This window comes from Galleria mellonella, unplaced genomic scaffold (genome assembly GCF_026898425.1).
Source record: "Galleria mellonella isolate WM207_F2 unplaced genomic scaffold, CSIRO_AGI_GalMel_v1 utg83, whole genome shotgun sequence".
Taxonomy (NCBI): Eukaryota; Metazoa; Arthropoda; class Insecta; order Lepidoptera; family Pyralidae; genus Galleria; species Galleria mellonella.
The window spans coordinates 368,518-395,285 of record NW_026442162.1 but is presented as its reverse complement, the minus strand read 5'-3'; the positions used below and the strand labels follow the sequence as shown (position 1 = coordinate 395,285).

General features: G+C 35.0%; 1 protein-coding gene across 1 annotated transcript; it reads right to left on the bottom strand.

Annotated features, from left to right (window-relative positions):
* On the bottom strand, positions 1 to 23,235 carry LOC113516737 (uncharacterized protein C05D11.1-like). The gene is made up of 19 exons (XM_052901885.1): positions 22,985 to 23,235; positions 22,145 to 22,490; positions 20,926 to 21,028; positions 19,287 to 19,409; positions 14,744 to 14,857; positions 9,867 to 10,019; positions 9,121 to 9,390; positions 8,605 to 8,747; positions 7,957 to 8,065; positions 6,991 to 7,158; positions 6,146 to 6,382; positions 5,596 to 5,715; positions 5,096 to 5,391; positions 4,931 to 5,023; positions 4,092 to 4,173; positions 3,385 to 3,528; positions 2,488 to 2,645; positions 1,511 to 1,663; positions 1 to 265 (listed from the first exon to the last, which is right to left on the bottom strand). The coding sequence occupies exons 1-19, from the start codon at positions 23,121 to 23,123 to the stop codon at positions 208 to 210; spliced, it is 3,009 nt and encodes a 1,002-aa protein (XP_052757845.1). The 5' UTR covers positions 23,124 to 23,235; the 3' UTR covers positions 1 to 207.
* Between the last annotated feature and the right edge of the window lie 3,533 nt (positions 23,236 to 26,768).

Sequence of the window (26,768 nt, the reverse complement as noted above, 5' to 3'; positions counted from 1 at the left end):
TTATGACAAAATTATTTTTAATAGGCAAACATATTTAAACGTGAGATAGTTATTAAAACTATGATATATGCATAAAAGTAAGGCACAGCCAAGCAAATAAGTATTTATTTCATGTTTTATTGTACTTATAATATTCGATTATACATGATACAAAATATAAAATGATTTTAAACCTTTGTGTATTGATACAGTATTGAGATAAATGATTTATTTATTAAAATGGGATAGCTCCATTGATTCAAATGCATCCAATTTGACGTTGATCCTGTAAAAAAAAACAGTATTAGAATGTATAGAGAATTTTCACCGATTGATTTCGTACTTTTTAACCGACTTCAAAAGAAAGAGGTTCTAAATTTATTTGCACTTTTTTATGTTTATTATAGTTATACCTCATATACATAACTCCATCAGTTCTAAACCGATTTAGATTTTTTTTTTGAAAGGAAGTACTTATAAATTGGTCCCATAGAAAATTTATCAAAATTGGATGAGTAATTTAATTTTTAAATCAAAATAACACATTCTTTAATTATTTTATTTACAGATTCTACAGCATTGAGGAAATGATCGCACGAAAATGTTTAATGTACACATTATAAAAGTTCATGTGGAAAAAGCCTCCTTAAAAATTTGCAACACAACCAATTCATATGAATGCCCCAGTCTCAACACAGTGTTACTTCACCATTGTACAGTCGTACAAATCATCCTAGCAGGGGGGAAAGGGATTGTTAGTAATGGAGACTGAGAATCCCATTGCTAGCAATATACCCAACCAGGTCTACCTCCTCGCGGTTCTCCCTGGAAACTATCATGGTTAATTCCTGATAAATTCATCAAGATGGGCTAACCTGGCCTGTTTTCATTCTCATCTATCACCCTTCACTGGTGCTCCGCCAGCGTATCCCGTTAGCGCAGGCGGGGTTACCATATCATTTTCATCCATCAAAAAAAAATCATCCTAGTAGTGGTCAATATAATATGAAATTTAGTTTTGTGGGCGATAGATGAGAATGAAAACAAGCCAGTTAGCCTATCATGATGAATTTATCAGGAATTAACCATGATAGTTTGCATGGAGGTATACTGTGTTGGTTTCTATTTCTACGTGGTTATCGCCAATACAGTATTTTGCGATCTTATTCTTGCACAATTTCCTCTATATTTTAATTATAAAATAAAAAAGAGTTCTTTAAAAGGAGGGGTGAAAAGGTTTCTTCAGAATCGGCAACGCGCATGTAGTAACCCTGGTATTGCAGGCGGTCATAGGCTATGGTAACCGCCTACCATCAGGTAGGCCGTATGCTTGTCTGCCATCTTAGTGGTATAAAAAAATAGTCGAAACATATAATTAATATTTAGATTATATACATGTTACTATCAAATGTTTCACCAAAAACAAGTCAACCCTTTTATACATGCGTGATTTATGTAGAATTACCGTAATATACGTTTTACCCAATTATCCCAATATAAGTCCCCTGAACTAGAATATAGGTAATCTTACTTATCGAAGGCGGCCTGCATATCATTGACCTTGGTGGGGTGGCACACGATGGCGAGCTTGCCTAATTCGGGATCGAATAAGGTCGGTAGCCACCTCGCTGCCGCCGCTTGTGCCTCAGCAGGGGTTACCGCCGCAATCGCGCATATCAGATCTCTATATGACAAAACAGATTACAAAAAACAATCCATTAATTGGGAAAAAGGATTATTAGCAATTACCTATGTCAAAAGGTTTGATGGATGGGATATGGCAGTGAATTTACAGGGTACAGAGAAATAACACCTCGGTCCTCAGGAATGGCAACGCATGGGGGGGTATCATGGGCGAAACAGTATACTCTGTTATATCCATGGTACTGCTCACGTCTATAGGCGACGGTTACCACGTTCCATCAAATGGGCCGTCAGCTTGTTTGTCATTTTAAGTTGCATAAAAAAACCTATATCACTAGCAATATACCATCGAGGTTAATTCTTGTTGAAGTCCTCTTAATGGGCCAAATAATTTTATCCTTGCTTATCCTATTTAGTGCAAACGGACGTATATCGATAGGCAGTGTCAACATTTCATTTTTCACTCATTACAGCATTCCATTGACAATCTATTATTTGGCGCAGATGTATCTCCATCAAAGGGAAGAATATTAACCTAGTATTGGCTAACTCCTAATTCGGTATTGGGTTTTATTCAGTTTTCCGTACAGATGGGTTATAGCACATCTACATAGTCACTGTTGCTTTAACAACAACAGACTAAATTAACTCTAGTGTCTCTATCACGTTAGGTAATAAACAATATGGGCGTGTGTTACGTTCACAACAACGGTAAAAGTTGACAAATACCTCTGACTAATCCATTAAGGATTTTTGAACATTTTTTTTAATAATTACTATATATAATGAAGATAGTTGAATCAAACGAATAGAGGCATAGGTACAATAGGCATGCATAAAAACTGAACAGAGTTATTGTATTACCTGTTGTATGTATCGGTGGCGTGTCCCACAAAGTTGCGTAACGATTCCCGGACGACATCAGCGGGACACTTCTCATTCTCCACTACTTCGAACAACGCTGTACTTTTGGCTGACGCGAATAAATCCTCATCGAACTTGCCGCCCGTGAGGAATTCTTCCTATATAGGCAAAACAAAAATGTATGGTAACAATATACTTGTAAATACAATGTCTAGACAAACGCTAAACAAATGTATTGGTAGATATTTTTCCTTAGCGTATGCAAAAAAAAAAAAAAAGATTTCATTATTGCTGTCTTGTTTTAATTTCATGCGGTAAAGTGGTAACCATTTATATATCGACAAGTTAATTTGCCACTTGTTTAGAAAAGGCTATATATATGTATACAATTATCTCATTAAGCAAAGATTTTATTAAAAAAAAAATCTTTTGCTTGTGCATATTAAAAAAGCTTCCATAATTTAAAATTGAAAAAAAAACAAAAACCTTGTATTTATGTGTATCTTTGTATATATTAATTTGGATATTCTCCACAAGTAGGTATATGTTTAAAAAACCAGATAGTCGAACTGCAGCACTGAGGGTTCCGTACAATTTATTATAATAATTTAATGTGGAAGTAATTACAAATTTACGAATCTCAGATTTTTTTTATTACTGTTGTACGTCATTGCTTCTTGACAAATTTTACAATTCTAGGTCAAAAGGAAGTACCTTAAAAGTTTTGATTCAATTGTATGTTAACATATATGGTAAAAACGAGCCTATCTTTTGATTACGTTGATTTCGAAGTTTGATTTTCTTAGCTTCAAATGACTGCATACTTGAGTTTTTGATATTAATTTCAATTTTATAGTTCAACGCGTTTAAATAATTATAGTCAGTGAGAATACTAACGAATATCGCCTTGGCCTTGGTGTATGCGGCAACCGCGTTGGTGGCGCGGTACAGTGAGAACACTAGGCAGCTCTCGTTGGGCGATGGCCGCACGCCGTACCCGTACGACAGCCCGCCGCCGCGAATCAGCCGCCACATCGGACCCTTAATATTTAATATACAGATATAAAGTGAGTTTGTCTAAAGTTTAATCAACCATTTGTCATATTTGATAGATATACATCTGTTATAGATATATATCTATTATAGTACAGAGAAGGGACATAGGCACGTGGATGAAGTGGGGGTGAAATTACTATCATTTCATTTTGGTGAAATCCCATTTGATGCGAGTGTGAGCGTGTGTTTTTAGATGAATCCCTTTAAAATGTTTAGTTTTAAATAAGTGTTATGTGCTCGTTAGGTGGTCATTCGTCATTGTGGTATGCCGCAATTTGGACGGTGCGTGCGGCAGACTCGTCAGCTGCGTGTGGTGCGTGTGGTGTGCTGCGGGTGCGGTACCTTGAGCTGGGTGAAGTAGTCGAGTGCGACGAGTAGCGGCGCGTGGTCGGCGAGCGCGGCGCGTGTAGTTCGTATGGTGCGTGTGGTGTGGTGGGTGCGGTATCTCGAGCTGCGTGAAGTAGTCGAGTGCGACGAGTAGCGGCGCGTGGTCGGCGAGCGCGGCGCGTGTAGTTCGTATGGTGCGTGTGGTGTGGTGGGTGCGGTACCTCGAGCTGCGTGAAGTAGTCGAGTGCGACGAGTAGCGGCGCGTGGTCGGCGAGCGCGGCGCGTGTGGTGCGTGTGGTGCCTCTGGTGCGTGTGGTGTGGTGGGTGCGGTACCTCGAGCTGCGTGAAGTAGTCGAGTGCGACGAGTAGCGGCGCGTGGTCGGCGAGCGCGGCGCGTGTGGTGCGTGTGGTGCGTGTGGTGCGTGTGGTGTGGTGGGTGCGGTACCTCGAGCTGCGTGAAGTAGTCGAGTGCGACGAGTAGCGGCGCGTGGTCGGCGAGCGCGGCGCGTGTGGTGCGTGTGGTGCGTGTGGTGCGTGTGGTGTCGAGTGCGACGAGTAGCGGCGCGTGGTGGAGCGCGGCGCGTGTGGTGCGGTACCTCGAGCTGCGTGAAGTAGTCGAGTGCGACGAGTAGCGGCGCGTGGTCGGCGAGCGCGGCGCGTGTGGTGCGTGTGGTGCGTGTGGTGCGTGTGGTGTGGTGGGTGCGGTACCTCGAGCTGCGTGAAGTAGTCGAGTGCGACGAGTAGCGGCGCGTGGTCGGCGAGCGCGGCGCGTGTGGTGCGTGTGGTGCGTGTGGTGCGTGTGGTGTGGTGGGTGCGGTACCTCGAGCTGCGTGAAGTAGTCGAGTGCGACGAGTAGCGGCGCGTGGTCGGCGAGCGCGGCGCGTGTGGTGCGTGTGGTGCGTGTGGTGCGTGTGGTGTGGTGGGTGCGGTACCTCGAGCTGCGTGAAGTAGTCGAGTGCGACGAGTAGCGGCGCGTGGTCGGCGAGCGCGGCGCGTGTGGTGCGCGCGTGGTGCGTGTGGTGTGGTGGGTGCGGTACGAGCTGCGTGAAGTAGTCGAGGCGCGCCGCGAAACGACGACTCCACGCCGCCGACGCCCACCACGCACCCGCCGCCCCAGCCCGCCAGCAGCGCCGCGTCCCAGTACAGCCGCGGCCTGCCCGCACAATTATCTCTATTTATCTAAATATTTAACTAAATATAAGAAGTCAATTCTGGTTCTACTCACTCAGGTGGAATTATCTCATTCGTTCTAGCAAATCTCTTCCACGGCTCTGTGCTCAACTTGTATCTATCGAAATCAGCCGCGAGATGTAGCCATGCGTTTTCCGTGAGTCTTGCGTATGCCTTCTTCGCTTCATTGACAGCTGCCTCTGCAGAGTCCCCACCAGCGTTTAGCTGCTCTACTAGTTCCTTTAAGAACTTCTGCTGGCGAAGAACTGAGCACCAGTGTACATTGCTGTCTTTGCAATATACAGAATCTCGCAGTATGTCATATACCATTTTATGTCCATTTCTACGAACCTATAAAATAATAATTTTATTAAATTACTAGTATCATTATCATTTATGTAGTGATGAAATATCATTAGAAAACATGTAATTCTTTTTGTTAATAATGATAAAGTTTTTTAAATGGTAATAAACCAAGAGGAAGGCGAAAGCATATTGGCTAATCAAGATTTAAAATAGCAATATATTATTGAGAGTTTCGACACATAAATATACCTGTGCGACGTCGTTGATCATCCTCTGTGCAAACACTAACAATCTCTCTTTTGTAATTTCAGCTTTGTATAAAATCTCATAGAGATGGTTCACCACCTCCTCGTAATCTTGTGGCTCACACTGTAATAACAATATATTAGGCATAGTCTATGTACATAGACTACCTATAAATACAGAAAGAGATTTGAGAAAAAAATAAGAATAAAATTAATTTACTAAGATAGTGTAAATATATTTCTAAAAAATAATTGTATCAAAGTTTATATTATATATATTTTGTATTAAATTTATATATTATCTTAATTAATCGTAATTTATATATTATCTTAAATTGTATTTATAAAATTTTAAATATATTATTTTGTTAAATTAATGGCAAATAGTAAAAAAATTAATAACCATTTTATTACAACAAAAATATTTTAGGTTTTATGATTGTATATGAAATATTACTTAAAGTCTCTTATGTACTATGGTACTCTTACGTCACGACACATTAATGACGTGACGTACATGTTTCTCACGTCTACTAATACATAAATAAACTCACCCTAGTCTCGATCTGTATAAAATTGCCATATTGTCCGACGGTGAAGTTGCCCGACTTGCCGAAGCCAATGTCATTGCTGAACATGACGGTGAGCTGCTCGGTGGTGGATATGACCTGCTCGTGCGGCACCAGCGTGTCGCCGCGCCGCACCGGGCACTCCGCCAGCCCGTTCAGCTGCAGCGGGATCCACTTGCGCGTACTCTGCTCCATCGACGTTGTGTCCAGGATTATACTTATCTGGAATATTCAACAGACATAGAATTATTTATTTATTATTTATTCAGTCAATAGATGGAACGCGATAGCGGTCAGATATCTGTGATGCATGAAACTAGTCAAAAAAAGATATCTTGAATACTTACAGTTGATTGATTTTCAACTTTTTCTTCAACTACATTTTTAGTTTTTGTCATCATCTAAGATGGTACTAGCGGGGGGGAAGGGATTGTTAGTAATGCGGACTATCAGCCCTAATGCTAGCAATATACGCTATCAGGTTGACCTCCACATGATTCCCCTGGAAATCATCGTGCTGAATTCCAGGTGTGTTCATCACGATGGGCTAACTGACATGCCTTTTCATTCTCACCTATCATCCCTCACTGGTGCCAGCTAGCGTATACCGTTAGCGCAGGCGGGGTTACCATTCCATTATCATCTATTGAAAAAGAAAGTTAAATATTTATTTAAAATATAATTGATAATTGTACGTAGCGAACATTGAATGATAAGCTAGTAGTTTTATGAGCATTCATTAGATGATTTTATCAAGAGAGCCTTGAGTTCGATTGTCATTAATTCTATAAATAAAAAAAATGGTAATTAATTGTAAATGGTATACTAACATAAACAAAGTTGGTGGTGAGGCTGTGCACGCGAGTGTATAGCGGTATCTCCTCGAGCGCGAGGTGGGGACAGGTTTCCCCGGAGCGCCAGCCGGTGATCGCGTGGTAGTGGAGGCGGTCGCACGATGGTACCGGCACCGCTGCCAGAGTGCCTTCTGGAGGACTGCGCTGGGTAAATCACCTTCGCCGTCATTACTGAGCTCCTACCTACTCTATTTATATCTTACATAGAATGAGAACACTCTATGTAATATATTAGTATATTAGTAGAGTAATGTAAACAAATATTTGAAGCAAACAATACTCTTTCCCACTCTAACTCTCATTTATAGTTAATTACATGACGGACAACATGTTACGATTACCATGTTTGATGAAAATATGGAGTGTAGTTATTACAGTATCATACATATTTTACATTTACCAGAGGGAGACTTTGTACAAAAGTCGATTGCTCGGGTACCTCTGTCCCATTCGTGTTTCAACCGTGAAGCAGTTGTGTTTGCATGGCTGTGTTTCGGTTTAAAGGGTGGTATATGGCGTGAATTTACTGGGTACAGAGAAATAGCACCTGAGTCCTCAGGAATGGCAACGCATGGGGGGTACCATGGGCGGAACAGTATACTCTGTTATGTCCATGGTACTGCTCATGTTTATAGGCGACGGTTTCCACTTTCCATCAGGTGGCCCGTCAGCTTGTTTGCCATTTAAAGTTGTATAAAAAAAAAAACATGGTTTATGTATGTATTAGAGTCATAAATCAATAGGACAGAAATGAGTAGTGATCTCACTGACTATTTCTAAGTAATACAGTCTCCCTACACAGGATATTGTCACATATTAATTATTTGCATTAATAAAATTTATAACAGTCAATGAACACGTAAAATATATTTATTTTCTCGTTATCATAAAACAGTAGATATAATCTATCAAAAAACATGATAATAAATAATAGGTACTTACCTCATTGAACTCCATAGCTTCTTGCAACAGCTTGGCTTTCTCTGCTAAGCCGCTTTCACCGAGCTCTCTTATTTGTTCCTCTATTCTATTCTTCTCGTCTTCTGCCATTCTAAATATTAATAAGATTTTTTGTTACTAAGATAAATTCTAAGATTAAGTCACCTCTGTCCCACTCGCGTTTCTACCGTGAAGCAGTTGTGTTTATATGGCTGTGTTTCGGTTTGAAGGGTGGGATATGGCAGTGAATTTACAGGGTATAGAGGAATAACACCTGAGTCCCCAGGAATGGTAACACATGGGGGGTATCATGGGTGAAACAGTATACTCTGGTATGTCTATGGTACTGTTCATGTCTATAGGCGACAGTTATCACTTTCCATCAAGGGGGCCGTCAGCTTGTTTGCCATTCTAAGTTGTATAAAAAAAATTAAAATTGTGTTACAGAGGTCATTCAATCAAACAAAACCATTTAGTTAACTAAAAGAGTCCTTTTAAAAAAAAAGTCGGAAATATACAAAATTATTAAATTGTTTTCAAAATCTTTAGATAATTGCGACAAACTAATGGCTACATTTCGATAAGCTAGTTATGAATGCTCTTAAAATGATTATGTTTTCAGCTTCCACAGTACAAGATTTGGAATCTTACTTGACTTGTAGCTCAATACTGGGCGAACCGACAATCGTGATGACGTCATCGGTGAAGTATTTCCGCAGCAAAGCGAGCCAGTAGTCTTGGTTCTCCTCCAAAAGTTCTGCCAGTACTTTTTGAGGATTCATTCGTGCATAGAACTGCAATATGATTAAAACATTTGGATACATACAGATATACCTAATAAAAAATGTGTACGGACACTACGTAATATATTTTAATTTTATTGTACAAAAATCCCGTGTCACAATGTTCGTTCATACTAATCTCCGAAACAGCTCAACTGATTTTAATGAAAATTCGTAAATGTGTATTCAATTTAAAAGGTAGGATAATTTTTATTCTATTAAAAAAATGAGGGGTACGATCCCTGGTAAGTGATATTATGATTAAGGAAGTAAAAAGTAACAGAAACCAAAATAATGTTTTTTAAACATATTCTGTAGTATATTTAGTATCAACACTGTACCCTTTAAGAAGCCGGGTGGGTCGCTAGTGTTATATATTACTCACATCCTGTTCATTCTGCGAATACAGAGCGTCTCCGATACACCTGAACGCGACAGCGTGGTGCGGGTCAGACTCGAGGCTGGCGAGCGCCTCCCGCAGCTGCTTCCGGACGAGCCGCCGGAGCCGCTGCATGTCCAGCGGCTCGCTGCCGTCGCACACGCTCCGCAGGCAGCTGCGCGCCTCGTCGCGAGCCACTTCCAGCTTATCGATGGGCACATTGTCCAGCTCGATCTTGATCAGGGACGCTATGTTTTCGGTTAGATTGTACGAGACCTGCGTAATTGACGTAAATTGTTATATTTTTAAACATATGATAACAGATGAACAGACGGAAAGAAAGGATTATTCCGCAGATACGTGTAAGTAGCACAAAAATTTAAGAATATAGGTATTTTTCACAATTAATGGAGCTTCGGCAACGACTCATGACTAAAACCGAACGTAACTTTTTTTAAAAATGTGAATATTTGTAATTGTATTTATGCTTAACATTGAAGATACTTACTGGTTATAAGTGATTCTCATATTAGTTCTATTTTTTGCGTTGTACGAACTCATTTTATGGAATAAATAATGAAATATAGATACGTCATGTGCGTAAGTATATAGAACGCTAATAAAAAACCGAGTTAGCTAATTTGACAATTAGCTGATGAAAAGTTGACCCGTTTTTATGATTCGATGCTCTATCTATATAACCTAAGGAGGTACGCTATGGTTGTGTGGAAGTTATTGTTATGAGGTCGTACGTCTCCGGCGAGCGCGTGCTCCCGCTCGACGAGGCGGCGCTGCAGCGGCGCGGCGGCCGTGTCGCACAGGTAGCGCAGCAGCAGCGCGCAGCCCGTCAGCTCGCGCTGCGACTGCGGCGCCGCCAGCACCGGCCCGCGCCACCCGAACACCACCTGCGGCACGCCGCACCACGTGTCTTATGCATCCACTGTTACCACTGCCAGTTAGAGATGGGCAATCCACCTGGGTGGGTTTAAAGTCTGGTGGGTAAAAACCGGGTGTTTTGGGTTTATTGGGTTTAAACCCCATAAACACCCAAATTTTTGGGTGTTTATGATTTTGTACTTCATCATCGTCATCTCAGCCGCAAGACGTCCACTATACTGGACATAGACAATATTATTATGCAGCCTACAGAATAAAAAACTTTTAATTTGATTTTGAGTTTATTAAGAAAGAGATGAAAGTAAAATGTAAAACTACAGTCAATCACTGTCAGATTCAGAGTTATTACAAGCGATGAATTGTATAGGTTCGATAGGCTCTATTTCGTCTAAACTGTTATGTTCATTTACTTGCTCAATGAAAGCTTCTAAGGTATTTTCTTCATTAAACTGAATGTCCTCGCATTCAGCTTTATGTTTAAGATTCCAGTTATAACAAATGAATGAAATTTTTTCAGTTCTTTCAGTTGTAAGTCGATTTCTTTTGTTATTATGTATGTAGCCTTGGATACTAAAGGAACGCTCAGTGGCTGCCGAAGTACAGGGAGCTGATAGAATACGAATCGCTACTTTGCTTAACTCAGTGGAACCACAAATACCTTTCCACCATATTAGGGGCTCAATGCTATCTAATGAGCTCCATACAAATCCTCTGGCCCAAAAGTTTTCTTTAGCTTTATAACACGCCAAATCTGCCATTACATTTGACAAACTTAAGTGTTGGCTTAAATTGTAGATAAACTCCATACCCTTAAGTTCTTCCTCTTGAGTAAGTTCGACTCCTAGAGTCCTGGGGTCTAGAATATATGCTGCAAAATGTATTGGCCTCATTGCCATATTGCATCTTGAAGATACTGATGTTAGAATCTGCTGTTTGCTTTCTTCGCTCAATGTCGAAATCTCATTTAATGCAAAACGTATCTTAGCTTGTACATCTCTAAATGTAATGTATGTGCGATGCAAACGATTCTGGTCGCTCTCTAAGTAAAATATGCTTTCAGTGACTGGTTCCAAAATACTTATACATTCCCCTGTCTTCGTCCAGAAATCATCACTTAGAATTAAATCTTTAATATCTCTTGAAATTACCACATCTTCTCTAACTGTTAATATTTGCAAAGCTATCTTATTTGCTTTCAAACTTTTTAACGAAGTAACATGACTTCCCCATCTTGTAGCACAAGGCAATTTTAGTGTTTGTGTAGAATCTTCACCCTGCCTTGATTTTATCAACAAGGAACTTAATCGTTGACTCCTTTTAACAGTTTTTATTATATTTATGGCTTGCATAATAAACACAGTTACTTCTTGTATCTTTACAATATCTTGGCACAACAAGTTAAGGATATGTGCACAGCAACCGAGAGGAACAACATGTGGATATTTGAGTTTTGTTAATTCGAATGCCTTTTGTATATTTCTAGCGTTATCGCCAATAAGTACAAGAAACTTATTTGCTCCATACACTTTCATTACTTTTTCAACTTCTTGGCTAAGGTATTCACTAGTGTGAGGATTACTTTCTGTATTCAAACTTTTAACGTATGCAGGTTGAGGTTTTGATATAAGAAAGTTTATTATTCCTTCATTTCTTAAATTAGACCAGCCATCGCACTGAAGGTGTAAGTAACTACAAGCATTTAGTTCCTCATTTAACTCAAAACGCATTTCTCTATATATTTTATCTAAGTATTTTGTCGCTAAAGCTTTACGTGAAGGTATTTTAAATTTTGGTTGCAATTTTTCGAAAAATTGTATCCATAAAGGATGTTGCACCATCGATAATGGCGTCCCTGTTACAAATATAGCTCTCGCTAATTCTGTTTTTATATGATCATCGGTGTCTTGAAACTCAGCATTTATTGTAGTGTTAGCAGACGACGAGGGGCTTATAAAAGAATCATTTGTCTCTATCTCTGACAGTCCAGACATTTTGGTTTTGGACGAGCTATCTTTTATAAGTTTCATAGAGTCTTTTAATGTTTCTGGAGATTTTGGACAAGTGATAAGATGTTGAAGCATTTTGGCAGCATTACTGAATTTGTAGACCTTATTACAAAGCTTGCAAGAAACAGACTTGTTTGGTAAAGTACGGTAGTGCTCCCATATGCGTAAATCTTTAGGTCTCCCCATTGAACCTAAAAAAATGAACGATGATTAGTTGGTCTGACGAAAATTCAACAATAGAGTGCCTATTTTTTTACAATGATTATTTCTTGTTATTTACAATAAATTTATTAAAAAAATAATAAAATAAATACAAAAAACCTTTGTAAAATTACATCTCCTCGGAGGATTAAACGCAGACGCTAGTTTATTATCGTATTGTTCTGTATTTTTCTCAGCAACTTCTTTAATTCGATTAGGTACTTACGCATATTATGTTAAAAATAAATATCTAGTACACATCTTAGGCTATCCACCATTATTATCCAATGACGACTCTCAGCTAACTATGCACTATCATCCAAAATAAACGTGTATGGAAAATTTTATCCCAGTCGGTTGAGGATTGAGGATAATTGCATCAACATACGAACATACCTACATACTTTTATTTACATAACGCAAGCTAAATAAAAGCTTGTAATAATACATCTAATTTTAAGTTAAAATTGTTAAGTGATCATGATATAATTGTATCATTCAAAAATCCACTTACCTTTAATTATTTCTTGTTAAGTATAAATATTATTTCAAATCTGCTGCCTTAATATGCACTTTTTTACTGCTTTTCCTACCTAACACGTTACCAGGAAGTCACGTTACCAGAGTCAGAGTAATAGTGAACACGTTTGACAGTGATTGTCGTCGCCTCATATTCAGCGTCGACGAATAGGGGAATCCCCAGTCATAATGTATTGCATGCGTGGCGGTCTTACTTCAAATCCATAAACAAAGAGATAATTACAGAACTCGATACTAGATGGCGCTGTTTTTGTTTGAAGAAAGTTTGCGGGCTAAAATACATAGAATTTCATCAATGACTTCCACAAAGAACAACATTTCTGTTTTTTCTAAGTCCGTATCTCTTCCGTATATTTCATAAGATATAAGCTTGGGCTACATTGTTATGCAACGTGATTTTGTCGCTGTCTTGCTAGCAGGGTTGACAGATATACAATTTAAATCGTACTCATACTATTATTTGTCTATTTTTTAATGTACGATCGTAAAGATTATGATCGTAATTCGCACAAAAACATACGACTTTTTGGTTACCTGGCAACATTTTTATTATGAAACGAACATGCTCACATCATCAGTCACATGCAACAATTTATTGGGGATTTCCCCTTCACATCTGGCAGTCCTGCTTGCTAGAATATAGGTAAGTCAGCCACAGTTACTGACGATCGATATTTAAAGGGTATTGTTTTTGTGCTAAATATTTCATAAAAACGTTATTTAATACTTTGTGGATTATTAATTTAGTTGATAATCACTGGAAGTAAAATGGATGCTAATTTGAGAGATCAAGATCTTCGTATAAAACAGTTAATAAAAGAAAATCTACGTAAGTACTCTTTTTATACCTAGGTAGGTAAGGTATAATAAACACAAAAGGTACTTACATCGCGTGTGTTCGAAGCATTTATTCTAATAAATTTAATTTAAAATTGTAGAAAGAAAAAAATGTCTGCCAAGCCGTAGCCGAAGCCGATCTCCAAATATATTTGGCGATAGTGAGACCCAGTGTCCAGATGATTTACCCAGCGTCGTCGCAACAAAGAAAAAAACGAGGATAAAGTAAAAGAAAATTTACTGAAAGAAGAAACAAACTGTTCTAAATGCTTAATTTATGGAGAAGAGGATAAAAGAAATGAGTATTTCGGACTGTTAGTGGCTCAAGAATTTAAATATATACGGCCATGTGTGCGAACGAGGTGTTATGAAGAAATTTTAAAGTATCTACGGGAAGCAAAAGGCCAACATGTTGATCAACTGCAACATGAAAACACTGAAAATTAATTACTTTCATTTTATTATATATAGATTTTTAAAATTTCCTGAAATATTATTAGTTAACGTTTTATTTAATATTGTAGAATTGATCAATACAATTTATAAAAATAATTTATTGGTATTACTTACATATTTTCAAAAAAATACGTAAAAACCTATTTTTTTTGGGTGATTATGGGAGTTTATGGGTGTTTATTGGGTTTTTACCAAAGCACCGGGTTTAAACCCGGTGCTTTGCCCATCTGTACTGCCAGTCAATACAAGGCTCGCATATATGCAAATATTTCGCAAGCCGTATTAGAATTCAACGTGGAAAACATAATAACAATAATATGTATACTATAGCAAAATATATAGGTACGATTATTTACGCAACTGCCAGTGCCCAGTAATTGTTTGCCGAGAATTACGCTATAAAGCAAATTATGATTTATTTTCGCAATTCAGTTGCTATATGCTGCCATTTTTAAGAACGTTAAGTCGTTTTAAAGAGACTATTTGTAGACAGCTGTATATCGTGTCTTTGGTCGCGTGAACCATACACGTACATAGGGTATCCTGTGTACTAAATTAAAATATAAACTACCAGTGTACCAAATTCCGTTCAAATCTGTTCAGTAATAGTTTCTGTGTGAAAAACAATTAATCCATTTATCCTTACAAACTTTTGTTTTTTTTGTAAATAGAATATTAATAAGATTAAAAACCTGTCCACAGTCCTCGGTATCAGCTGGCCACTGCTCTTTGTACTCCTCAAACTTAGGCAGAGGTGGGATTGTCTGCCATGGCTTCACCCACTCTTCTTGTGGTTCTTCCTTTCTCTGTAACAAAAATGCAATAAAATTTAAAAATTATGATTTTATTATATGCCAACAGATTTAAGTAAAAATATGATGTCAGTTTATATTATAATTTGAAATTGATTCATAATTTGATACAGTATTTATTTATTTATATGCTATATAGGGTAATCGTTATCATTAGCGTTTATTCTAGTGATACTAGAAATTTTCCATAAAGAAACGTGTTGAAAACCGATAAAATACTTAGGCTCTCATACTATAATGGGATTTAGCTGTCACGTTAGTATAATTAGTATAGTAGTTATACCCAAGTGGGGGCGAAGGGGGGAGGGATTGTTAGTAATAGAGTCTAACAGCCCTGTTACTAGCAATATACCCTATAATCACCCCCTGGAAACCATCGTGGTTAATTGTCGAATTTATCATGATAGGTCGCCTGGCCTGCTTTCATCCTCACCTATCATCTCTCACTGGTGCCCCGCCAGCATATACTGATAGCGTAGGCGGAATCATTTTATTGTTACCCATTATTAAAAGAACCTACCAAAGTAGGGTAAAATTTTTCGACGACCCATATTATTTCTATAGGAAAAATATTTGAGTTTTACTTGAAAACTAGTAGAGTATTAGCAAGTCTAAAATGAAGTCGATTTTGAGGCGCACACTCTATCTATAAAATTAAAATTTCAATTTGATAGCTATAATGAAACTGGGTGCAACATTTTTACAAGATATCAATTTAAACGATTACCCCGTTATAACCTAATATAGGTATTAAAATACTTTCTCTTTCTTTTGCGCTAAATTCTCAGTTTGAATGAAAGTGACAAAAAGTGTAATAATTAAAATACGTTAGTAGGAGGTTTTAATTTATATGAATATGTATGTAAACGCTATTGGGCAGATGTTGATGATAACAAAGATAACAGTGAGACAAACGTACTAAACATTGATGTTTTGGCATTATGCCATGCATATGTAATGTAGGTAGGTAGGAATAATTAATATATAAATGGAAAAGCATCGCGTGTTTTGACTAACGACACAGAAAGGTATTATTACCATATACCTACCTAGGTATAACTCTGAGCTAGCAAGGTTACAAATTTTGTTATATTCACAAGAGTTAATGATCAATAGTTACATTAATAATAAAAACCCTGGGACTAACAAAAAATCTGCAACAAATATTAGCTACTTCAGACAGAAGTTGATGGATACATTAACTTTAAAGCGTTACAATAAGGGCGAAATTTATAAATGTACAAAGTATGATATTATCAAGGTCTTTATAACAAAGTATAAAAAAGTTAGAAAAATAGGTACCTACCTATTTTGTAGCCTTTGTATACACTAATCACATCGATTTGTTTACTAAAATAGTGTACCTCCTTTTATGATTACATCCACTCACGCTATAAATTGTAGAGTCGTGTCCATGGCAATAAAATCAAACAAAGCTAAAACCAAGTCATTGCAGACTATGATCTAGGTATTTGGTTTCTTAATTTATCTGATTGCAGTATACTTAAGATATATGTACTCGTATACATAAAACCAAATGGTATGCCAAAGCTTAACAGTTGGGGATGGGCAGCAGTGCCCTTCTTAAAACATTTCTAACTTAATTGCAGTTGCCAACTCGACTGCAAAGCGTGGCAACTACTGGCAAAACTCTCCAAGGTGGAGGCCTATGCACTGCAGCGGACAATGAACGGCTGATGATTTTTTATGTAACTTAGAATGGCAAACAAACTGACGGCCCACCTGATGGAAAGTGGTAATCGTCGCCTATAGACATGAACAGTACCATTGGAAGTAACAAAGTATACTGTGTATACCATAATACCCTTCATATGATGCCATTCTTGAGGATTAAGGCCTCAATTCAATAAATATACAAATAAAAGTGTTTTTTACTAATAATCCGGAAAGAGGTCAGATGGAGAAAGCTTGTTGAAATTTTAAATGATATTTAGATCAATTTTTCAAGCGCTAGGACAATTTTAAAATAATATCAATACTTCGTCATTCGGAGAATTATGTATAAAGTGCTGCCGTTAAGCCTAGACAGAGGTTTTGTTAATTTCTATGGCCAAAAAGCTCTTGTCAACTGAGTGCGTCATCGTCACTTCATTAAAAATAATAAGTTAAACACAACGAGACCGTATGTGATCCAGGGCAAATTTTTCTAATTAGGTATCAAATTATATACTTATTTACTAAAAATAAGTTTATTAAAATTGTAGTAATGTGTAATCATTGTTTATAATTCAGTATTGTTAAAGAAAAAAAAAGATCCCGTCCTAACTACGCCCGTTTGGGATTTTTTATTAGATGTCAGACGTCTACTTGTTTTTGCAATTGATCGTGCCGGACATAATGTGAACAGGTATAATCTGTTTCTTTACAAGGTCATATTAATTTTTGTCCGACATCTTACATAGTAGGTGAGTAATGCATTTATAGGTTGCATTATACAATATATTTACATAATCGTACTCATAAAAGTTGCATTTTAATTATATCCCAGTCACCATGTTTAAATCTCCGAAACTGTTCAACCGATTTTAATGAAATTTTGTAAATGTGGATTGACAGTCTCAAGATGAGAGATAGGATGGGTAGTTTTATTGTATCCAGTAGATGGATGTAATGTATGGAATGGATAAACTCAAAAATTACTCAATCGATTTTAATTCTTTCACTTTTAAAGTTACACTAGCGGCCCGTCCCGGCGTCGCACGGGTGGACATTAAGGCTCCACACGCGACGGAAGCTTAAAAATGGAGTAACTTCTCCCGTTTTCCCAACATTTCCCTTCACTGCACTACTCCTATTGATCGTAGCGTGATGAAAAGTATACTATAACCTGCCCAGGAGTATGAAGAATAATTGTACCAAGTTTCGTTAAAATCCGTCGAGTAGTTTTTGTTTCTATAACGAACATACAGATAGACGGACAGACAAAAATTTTACTGCTTGCATTTTTGGCATCAGTATCGATCACTAATTACCCCCTGATAGTTATTTTGGAAATATATTTCATGTACAGAATTGACCTCTCTAGAGATTTATTAGAAGTATAGATTATGAATGTATAATATATAGTCAATGTTATTTTTGGAAAACTCTATCTATCCGTGTGAAGTTTGGGCTAGCTAGTTCAAAATAAATTATCTATTTTACTGAACTAGGCGTTATCTTGCGGAAGCCCATATCACTAGTTATTCAATTAGAATTATTTTGATTAAACAAAAATTTTTAATCAAATAACCAGTGAATGATCTATTTACAACTAGATACCATCGCGGTAACAAATGACAAGTCTTATTCATAGAGTATAATTTAAGATTTACCAGAGGCAGACTTTGTACAAAAGTCGATTGCTTCGGTACCTCTGTCCCATTCGTGTTTCAACCGTAAAGCAGTTGTGTTTGCATGGCTGTGTTTCGGTTTGAAGGGTGGGATATGGCGTGAATTTACTGGGTACAGAGGAATAGCACCTGAGTCCTCAGGAACGGCAACGCATGGGGAGTACCATGGGCGAAACAGTATACTCTGTTATGTCCATGGTACTGCCCATGGTCATGTCTATAGACGACGGTTACCACTTTCCATCAGGTGGGCCGTCAGCTTGTTTGCCATTCTAAGTTGTATAAAAAAAAGATTATGATCTGCGTAAGTGTGTATTTAAAATCAGTCAGAATTGACGAATATTATCATCATCATCATCATATCAGCCGTTTCTATCCACTGCTAAACATAGATTGCCATACAGTTCTAAGTCATTTGCATTTACTTACTCCCTGCAATGCATCTAAGATCATCAATCCATCTAGTGGAATACGTTCTACACTGCGTTTGCCCGTGCGAGTATGTACGAGTACAAGTTTTTTTTTTTATGGGTGAAAATGGTATGGTAACCCCGCTTGCGCTAACGGGATACGCTGGCGGAGCACCAGTGAAGGGTGACAGATGAGAATGAAAACAGGCCAGTTAGTCCATCATGATGAATTCATCAGGAATTAACCATGATAATTTCCAGGGGGAACCGCGAGGAGGTCGACCTGGTTGGGTATATTGCTAGCAATGGGATTCTCAGTCTCCATTACTAACAATCCCTCACCCCCTACGAGTACAAGTTTGCCGTTACGAATATTATGCGTAACATAAAAACAATAAATTTATGCTAATTAAGATTTTTGTAGTTTTTTATATCGCTTAAAAATTAACTAGACTATTCATCTAGGATAAAGGTCATGAGAATTTTGAGTATGTCAATGCAAAATTTAAATAATTTGTTATCTTCACGAAGTGTGGTATTTATTGTTCACACTGTCATTAAACGACGCTAATGATTTCAAAATAAAAATTTGCATTCAGCTATTAATAGGATATACACAATGGCAACAACAAATAGGAAAAAATATTGAATAAAACATACCTGGTTTATGATATCATCTTCGACTGTGGTTAATGCCTTGAACACGTCATCTGCTGCAATTTGCCCTGTTAGTATGATTGTCAGATTCTCAGCACGATAAAACTTTTTGTGGAATTCTCTTACCTATAAAATGAAATGAATTATTAGCAACAATACTACACTAAAAGAAAAGTTTTTTTTAATATAGTATTTTTAACTTTTTTCTTTTAGAAAAACATTCTAAAAAAAGTGCAAGTCATCTGTATGTTTAAGTATGTCTATACTATACAGATTGTTTGCCTGTACTAAAAAAATTAATAAAAAAAATACTACATTAAACTGTCTGTTTTGGTATGGCATGGCAATGAAATTATTGGATACTGTGACTTATGATCATTCAGACACTAGGTTTGGCAACAAAAAAATGTCTTTGTTTTATAAGCGCCTATCGTGACCGCCTATGATGAGGCGGATCGTATGCTTGTCGTATGAGGGTAGGTTACCTTTAATGTATAAAAAATATACAAATCTATGAAATGCATAATTTATTCAGTATATAAACAAAATAGTAGGAGATGTATGTATGGAAATTGGAAAGCTATGTTTTCTTTGTTTTATAAGCGCCTATCGTGACCGCCTATGATGAGGCGGATTGTATGCTCGTCGTATGAGGGTAGGATACCTTTTTTAATGTATAAAAAATATACAAATCTATGAATTGCATAATTTATTCAGTATATAAACAAAATAGTAGGAGATGTATGTATGGAAATTGAAAAGCTATGTTTTACGATCTTATAAAATTCATGAGTCAGGCAATTGATGAGTAATCCCTGTCTTTTATATAATATACGACATGTTGATATGTTCTGTAAAGTGTGAATATTTTAAGCAACACTGGATGGTTTGGTTTCGTAAGTCCGAAATATTTTAAATTACCCCTATTCCTGTTGTCACTCAACAATATTTGGGACACTTTTGTGTTATCATTCAATTTTTAATCTCAAATCCATTGCAGCACAGTTTAATTTTAATTAAATAGATTTAACTCAGAATTGATGTGTTAATACTATTAATATATATGAAGTAATGTAGATATTTGTAATTTATTCATAGTATAATGGTTAAGCGGATTTAATCGAAATTTGAATTTATATCAAATTTCATCCAATTAATGCTTGTTATTTGGTATAGTAATGTAGTTCGAATACATGAAGCCCACCACTTTTCTTGTCTTTTTTTATTTTTTAACAATCTAGGAGATGGAAAGCAATATACACGTCACAGAAAACTAAAGATATTATACAATCACAGATCTCGAACTGTGATTAGTTTGTTAAACTGTTACAGTTTCAGTGATACTTCATTTCATTAAAATAATAAAACTATTATATTCAGAGTTCTCATATTAAAACTAAGAACAATTGAAAACTTGAATAATAAATAAACAATTAAGAAAAATAAAAAAAAAAAAACAAAATTACAAATACCTATGAATTTGTGTTGTTAAAATATATTTTAATAATAAATAATTTTGTTTTAACATTTTTTACTTGAAAGCTAATTATAAATCATTTCAAGATTTGAGTCTAGACCTAGAAAAAATACATAAAAGTATAACAAAATTTAAATATAAGAACTGTAAAGATTGTCTACATACTTTAGTGTTATTAGTAGAAGTTCTCAAGTTGGCCATAATGCCTCCAGTTTCAGACGAGTACCCACTGTTTGGATACATAGCTCGCAGTAGCCGTAGTTCACATCTATATAAAAAGGAAAATAAAAAATACAGGATATTAGAATAAGCAGGAGAAGATTTTCATCTAAAGAAAGTTTTCTATCCTAAGATCATAAGCTAAAGCTAAATTTAATTAAAGCTACCAAAAATATTGTTTAAATACAATATGAGTTTGAGAGAATGCTGTACAGTATTGTATACCTTTTGCAGTATATCTTTTTGTAAAATGTGGTAAATAATAAGCTTTACAGCTGAAGCTTTAGTGTTTAGTTTAGTTTGTTTTAACATAAAATCACTTAATAATAAAATAAGAAAGGATCTATAGGGTATATTTATAAAAATAGTTGGTAGTATAATTGAAACTATTGCACTGTCTCATTTTTATTTTTAATAAGTACACACATGATGGTAATTTTCTTAATCTAATAAAATTTAGTAAAATTTTAGTGCTTTTAAATATGGGTTTAAAAATCCAGTAAACTAAAGGCCCATTACCTTTCTTCTCACATTGAGTAAAATTTTTGCATGTTGCATCAAGTATTTAATTATTTTAATTGAAATGGATTAATTAATAATAGTCAATATTGTTTTTTAAAAGATGATCAATTTCGGATGCGGGTTCAGAGTTACTAAAGAAATTTTTGCTGCATAGGAAAATAAAATAGATGCTATTTTGGATCTAGTTTTTTAAAAAATTTAAACTTATTAAAAACATTTGTTGAAGGAATCCTATTACACACTAAATGATTATTTAAATGATAAATATGCATGGTGTTAGTAGACTATTCGTGAACTTTTAAACGACCATGTAATTTTAGGCATAGTACAGTTAAATAAATACATATAATGTTAACAGAGATTTTTAGTAACTGTTGAGTTTCTTGTGGGTTCTTTTCAGCAGATAATAACTTTCTAAACTCTGCATTGCATAAAAAATTATAATTTAAAAGTGTTTATAAACAAGTCTTTTTCTATAAAGAAATTTTAAATAAAAAAAAGTATAAATTAAACCTAGCATTCAAGATTAAGAAACCTATGTATGTGGACAATGTATATTTATTCACAACTATAAATTAACATCACTACTGACTTTCATGTAATATCAAATGAAATATATATATATATATATATATACACATACCTGCTATCTGCTGTATTTTCTCTGCCTTGCATCTCACAATACACAACTCCAGCATCTTCCCCATCACCATCAATGTGATGAACTTCAGTGATGAACCCCTGATCAGTGAGTGTGGGCCTCAATATGTGGTCTAAGTATATTGGTAGCAGTGTCAACATGCCCTCATCACCAGCAGTGTATATGGTGTAACAAGTGTGGTCGGTATCTGTCCATGCATTAGTGCCATGTGCCATGCATCGGTTGGCCAGCAGGTCCAATACTCCTTTATAGGGGTATCTCTTAGACCCGAGGAAAATGAGATGTTCCAATGTATGTGGCAATCCATCATCATCATGTGCCTCCGTCGCTAAATAAATACAGACATTATTTAATAAATAATTGTAGAATTGTTAGAAACCTTGCTTATTATAGGGCATAATAATAAGAAAAACATTTTTAAATAATTGGTATTGAATAATAATTTCTATTGTCTTTTATATCCATTATTAAATTTATGACAGTACAATTCCATAATATTGTAAAGGTATCCACTGATTATTTATTTTATTGTAAACCATTGAAAACTAAATATAAAATAGATAAGATTTAATTTTATGATAAATTTATACTTGTTTTATATATAATAATTATCAATGGAAATGAAATTTTAGAAACATGGAAACTTGCATCATCATTATCATCATTCTTATTGTTGGTATTATTAAAAAAATTTTTTTTTAGTTTACCCACATTTTAAAAATAAAAAAATAGGTTATTTAAATATGTGGGGATGTCTTTACTAATATTTGTTATATAGTCATATGATTTAGAGGTATGTAATTAATCCCTAAATAAACTTACCAAGACAGAAAAATCCATTCACAAGAGGACCCTCCACCTCGGCAATGATTACGGTTAGACCAGTTTTTTCAGATACATATTTATTTACAGGAATAACATCTGATGCCTTTGTTGACGTTATTAATTTGAAATGAGACATTGCTTCAAATAAAGATACCACTTTAGGCTATAATTCTAATAAGATTGAACAATAAGCCAACAAACAAATCAAGCTCTAAAATTGACAGCCGGTACTTTAGTGTTGCATTAGTGAGTATATGTTAACAATTAATCGATAACAAAATACTAAATAATATTACGATTTTTATAATCGATGTAAAATACTCAAAGCTTTTACTAGTCCTTACTAATTTATTTATTTACTTAAAATAGTGGTTTTATTAGTTACTTAAAGAATTGGTATATACGTACTATATGGAATACGTATATAACACGTAAAGAATATAGGCTATTTTTTAGTCAATAAACAAATCCCGTTCACGCGGACGAATTGGCGGGCAAAGGCTAGGAATATATATTTATATTTTATACATTCTGCACTTAAAAGTAGTTTAATTTGTGTTATAATAATCTATGGTCGCTCATAAATCGGCGTTTGTCTATAAATGTAACCATCTTCATTGATATCGCTTTTTTCTTTGTTACTCGAGATAAGCTTATTTAAGCACAAATAAATGGAGAAAAAAATTCTTGTTGTTGAAAAAAATAACTTGGCTTGTGACTGTGACCAGTTATCAAATCCAAGGTCATAAATGACATGTATAAAATTTGATCGTAATATACATTATTTTCATTTCTATAATAATATAACGTAGTAAGACTTTTAATTATTCTTATATTATGACTCATTGTGAAATTTCACGTGAATAACTATATAATAATACATAAATAAATATTGCTACTAAAAGTTTATTACTATATGAAAGTAGTATGTACTCGATTTCAAATCGATTAGTAAATGTTTTAATAATCGTTTAATGAATTAAATAGTTTACAAATGGACATCATTATAATCGAGTGTAGCATTGCCAGAATTAATATTTTTTTTGTAATAATGGGTAAACAAAATTAGATTACGAAATTTTAATGAAATGAAATTAAGTACTTTTATGGAAATTTTAGGTAATAGTTTTAGTACTTGTAAAGTTTATAGAAAGATATAATAAAGTTGAGTTTCTTGCGGGTTATTTCCTATAGATAACAACTTTCTGCACTCTGAAAATAACGATTTAAGTGTTTTTTTACAAACACTTCAATTGCGGCAATCCAAGAAAGACTTCAATTGCGGCAAAACCCATTAAAAACTAAACTACTGAACCGATTTTGATAAAATTTTTAAGAGATCCATCTGTAAAATTGATGAATAAAAAAAAATTTTCAAATCGGATTATGATCGACGAAATTATAAGGTTAATATATATAAAAAATACAACCGAATAAAGAACCTTCTTTTTTTTTTAAGTCTCTTGAAAATGATTAAATTTTTTAAATTATTTTATAATTGGAATAAATTGCTTATTGTCGTCGCTCTATAATGCCCTATTTGGGAGGAGATGAGGTAATAGAAAATTAGCGAGTGTATTTTAATAATTTCCTTGTCAGGTCGATTTCATGTGGTTCTCTCTGGCAACAACTATAATTATTTCCTAATGAACTCTCTGTTGATGGCGAGCTGTACGACGACAGAAAGTGGCAGTGGATATTATGTTGAACAATTCTTCTGAGCACAGCCCATTGTACGCTCATACAAGAAGGTACAAAGAAAGAAGAGATAGAAGATCTATCATTCCGAATTGATATTCCGTCAACAAATTAAAAGTGCAGGCTTGGTTTGGTTTTTAGTTACGCAGGATATTCGAATTTATTGATTTGGTGGTCAACAAGATTAGCTATGTGCCTGTTTGTTACCTTCTAAAATATACTGCAATCTTAGAATCTATTTCCATATCAACCTAACCTAACCTAAATTTGTTATCAGTAGAACAAATTTTAGACTATGTAAAATTTCTTATTATTTATTTATAGTTAAATAAGCGAATTTATCAATTGAAAGAGCTGTTCAGTAGATATTATTACAGATAAGGATACAAATATTAATTATATCTATAATAATACAATCATACCAGTTGTCTAATCATCAAGCTAGGATACTCTGTGTTATGAGTAACCAGACAACAAACATGCAGACAATCCAAAAACCCCTGGTTCTAGTCAATGCACAATAACAAATAGTCTGTTTCCTGAATTAATCCCACCAGGAATCAAATCTGGAACTTCATTATCACTACATCCTCAGCCATTTAGATAGTCAAAGGCGATACTTACGTTTCTTTTAATTTTTTAAAATAAAAAAGATCAAAAGTTTGTCACACATGCGAATGACTTTTCGAACATCTATATGTTTCTATGAGCAATATGACTACTAAACATTATAAGCTGAATGTAGTTTGTAGGCGCAGTTTTGCGTAGTTAACGCCTGATTTATATTGTACTATAAAATAATGGTGTGTTGTTATTGTATTGTAATTGATACTATCAACCGAGAAGAACAGGCAAGAAATTTGACACTTTTTTTTTAACATATTAGTATGTTACAAAGCAGTTGCAATCTAAATGTGAGTTAATTAGATAAAAATTATTATTAGATATAAATAAATACATAAAAATTTTAATCTAACTTAACCTCTTTTTTTGAAGGTGGGTAAAAAGACGATATTAATCGTGTCATGTACAATGTAATCATTATTATGGGATCTACATAAAAATTAATCGTACTTTATATATAGTTCATAATTGGTATGAATATCGCATTGCATATAAAAAATACGCCTAAACAAATTAAAAACTGCTTTGGTTTTAAATCGCTTTTTAGAGATCTATAGCAAAAAGATACAAAAGAACTCTTATAGTACAACTTTGTGCGTCCTTTCGTCTGTCATAGCGCTACACTCAGCGTCTAGTAATGCTATGGATTTAAAATGGATTTCTATTTATGTCATTTATTGTTGTTCCGCACTATTGCAATGAAAATAATTGTTAAAATGTTTATATTTTCTTTGCTAAGAATTCCAAACGCAGTAATCAAAATTAAAAAATTGTGGGTATATATCACGTAGGATAATATATGAAAGGTTTTTATTTCTACATTTCAAAACAAATGTGACAATCCCACTCCTTCTTGACAAACTCCTTATCTCATAGGTCCGAAATATAACAGGAATAATTAAACGATGTTACTAACTAGTACCGTTTTTAAATAATAAATCTCCAAAAACAAAGTTATGTGATCCAGTTTTTTTTTAATCACGATTATGGCACAAACTGTTGTATCAATAATTATTACTATTATTAATCTATTTCGTATGAGAAATTCAATAAAGATCATTTTGTCTCATATTTATACACTTATGTACGGAACTCTTAGCGTATGAATTCAGCTCCCACCTACCCGGGTTTTTATTTTTAAATATTAAAAACTTCTGATTATTCTGTTACACCTTGTAGATATATATATTATGATAGAGTGTGATAGATAAATATATGAAATAAATAGCTTAATCAATATGCTAAAAGTCCACTTATATTTTATTTAATCTTTCAGATAATTGTTTAATTACTTGGCTAATAATTTGTCGTAAGATATTCTCCAGCGTTATCAAAATCACTACGGTATCTAAATCCTCATTTTATTTATGATCCTTATAGCAGTAGGTGCTTAGAGATGTTTGTGTTTTTTTAAATATTGTTTTTCGTTCTATAATAATACAGAATATACCTAACATAG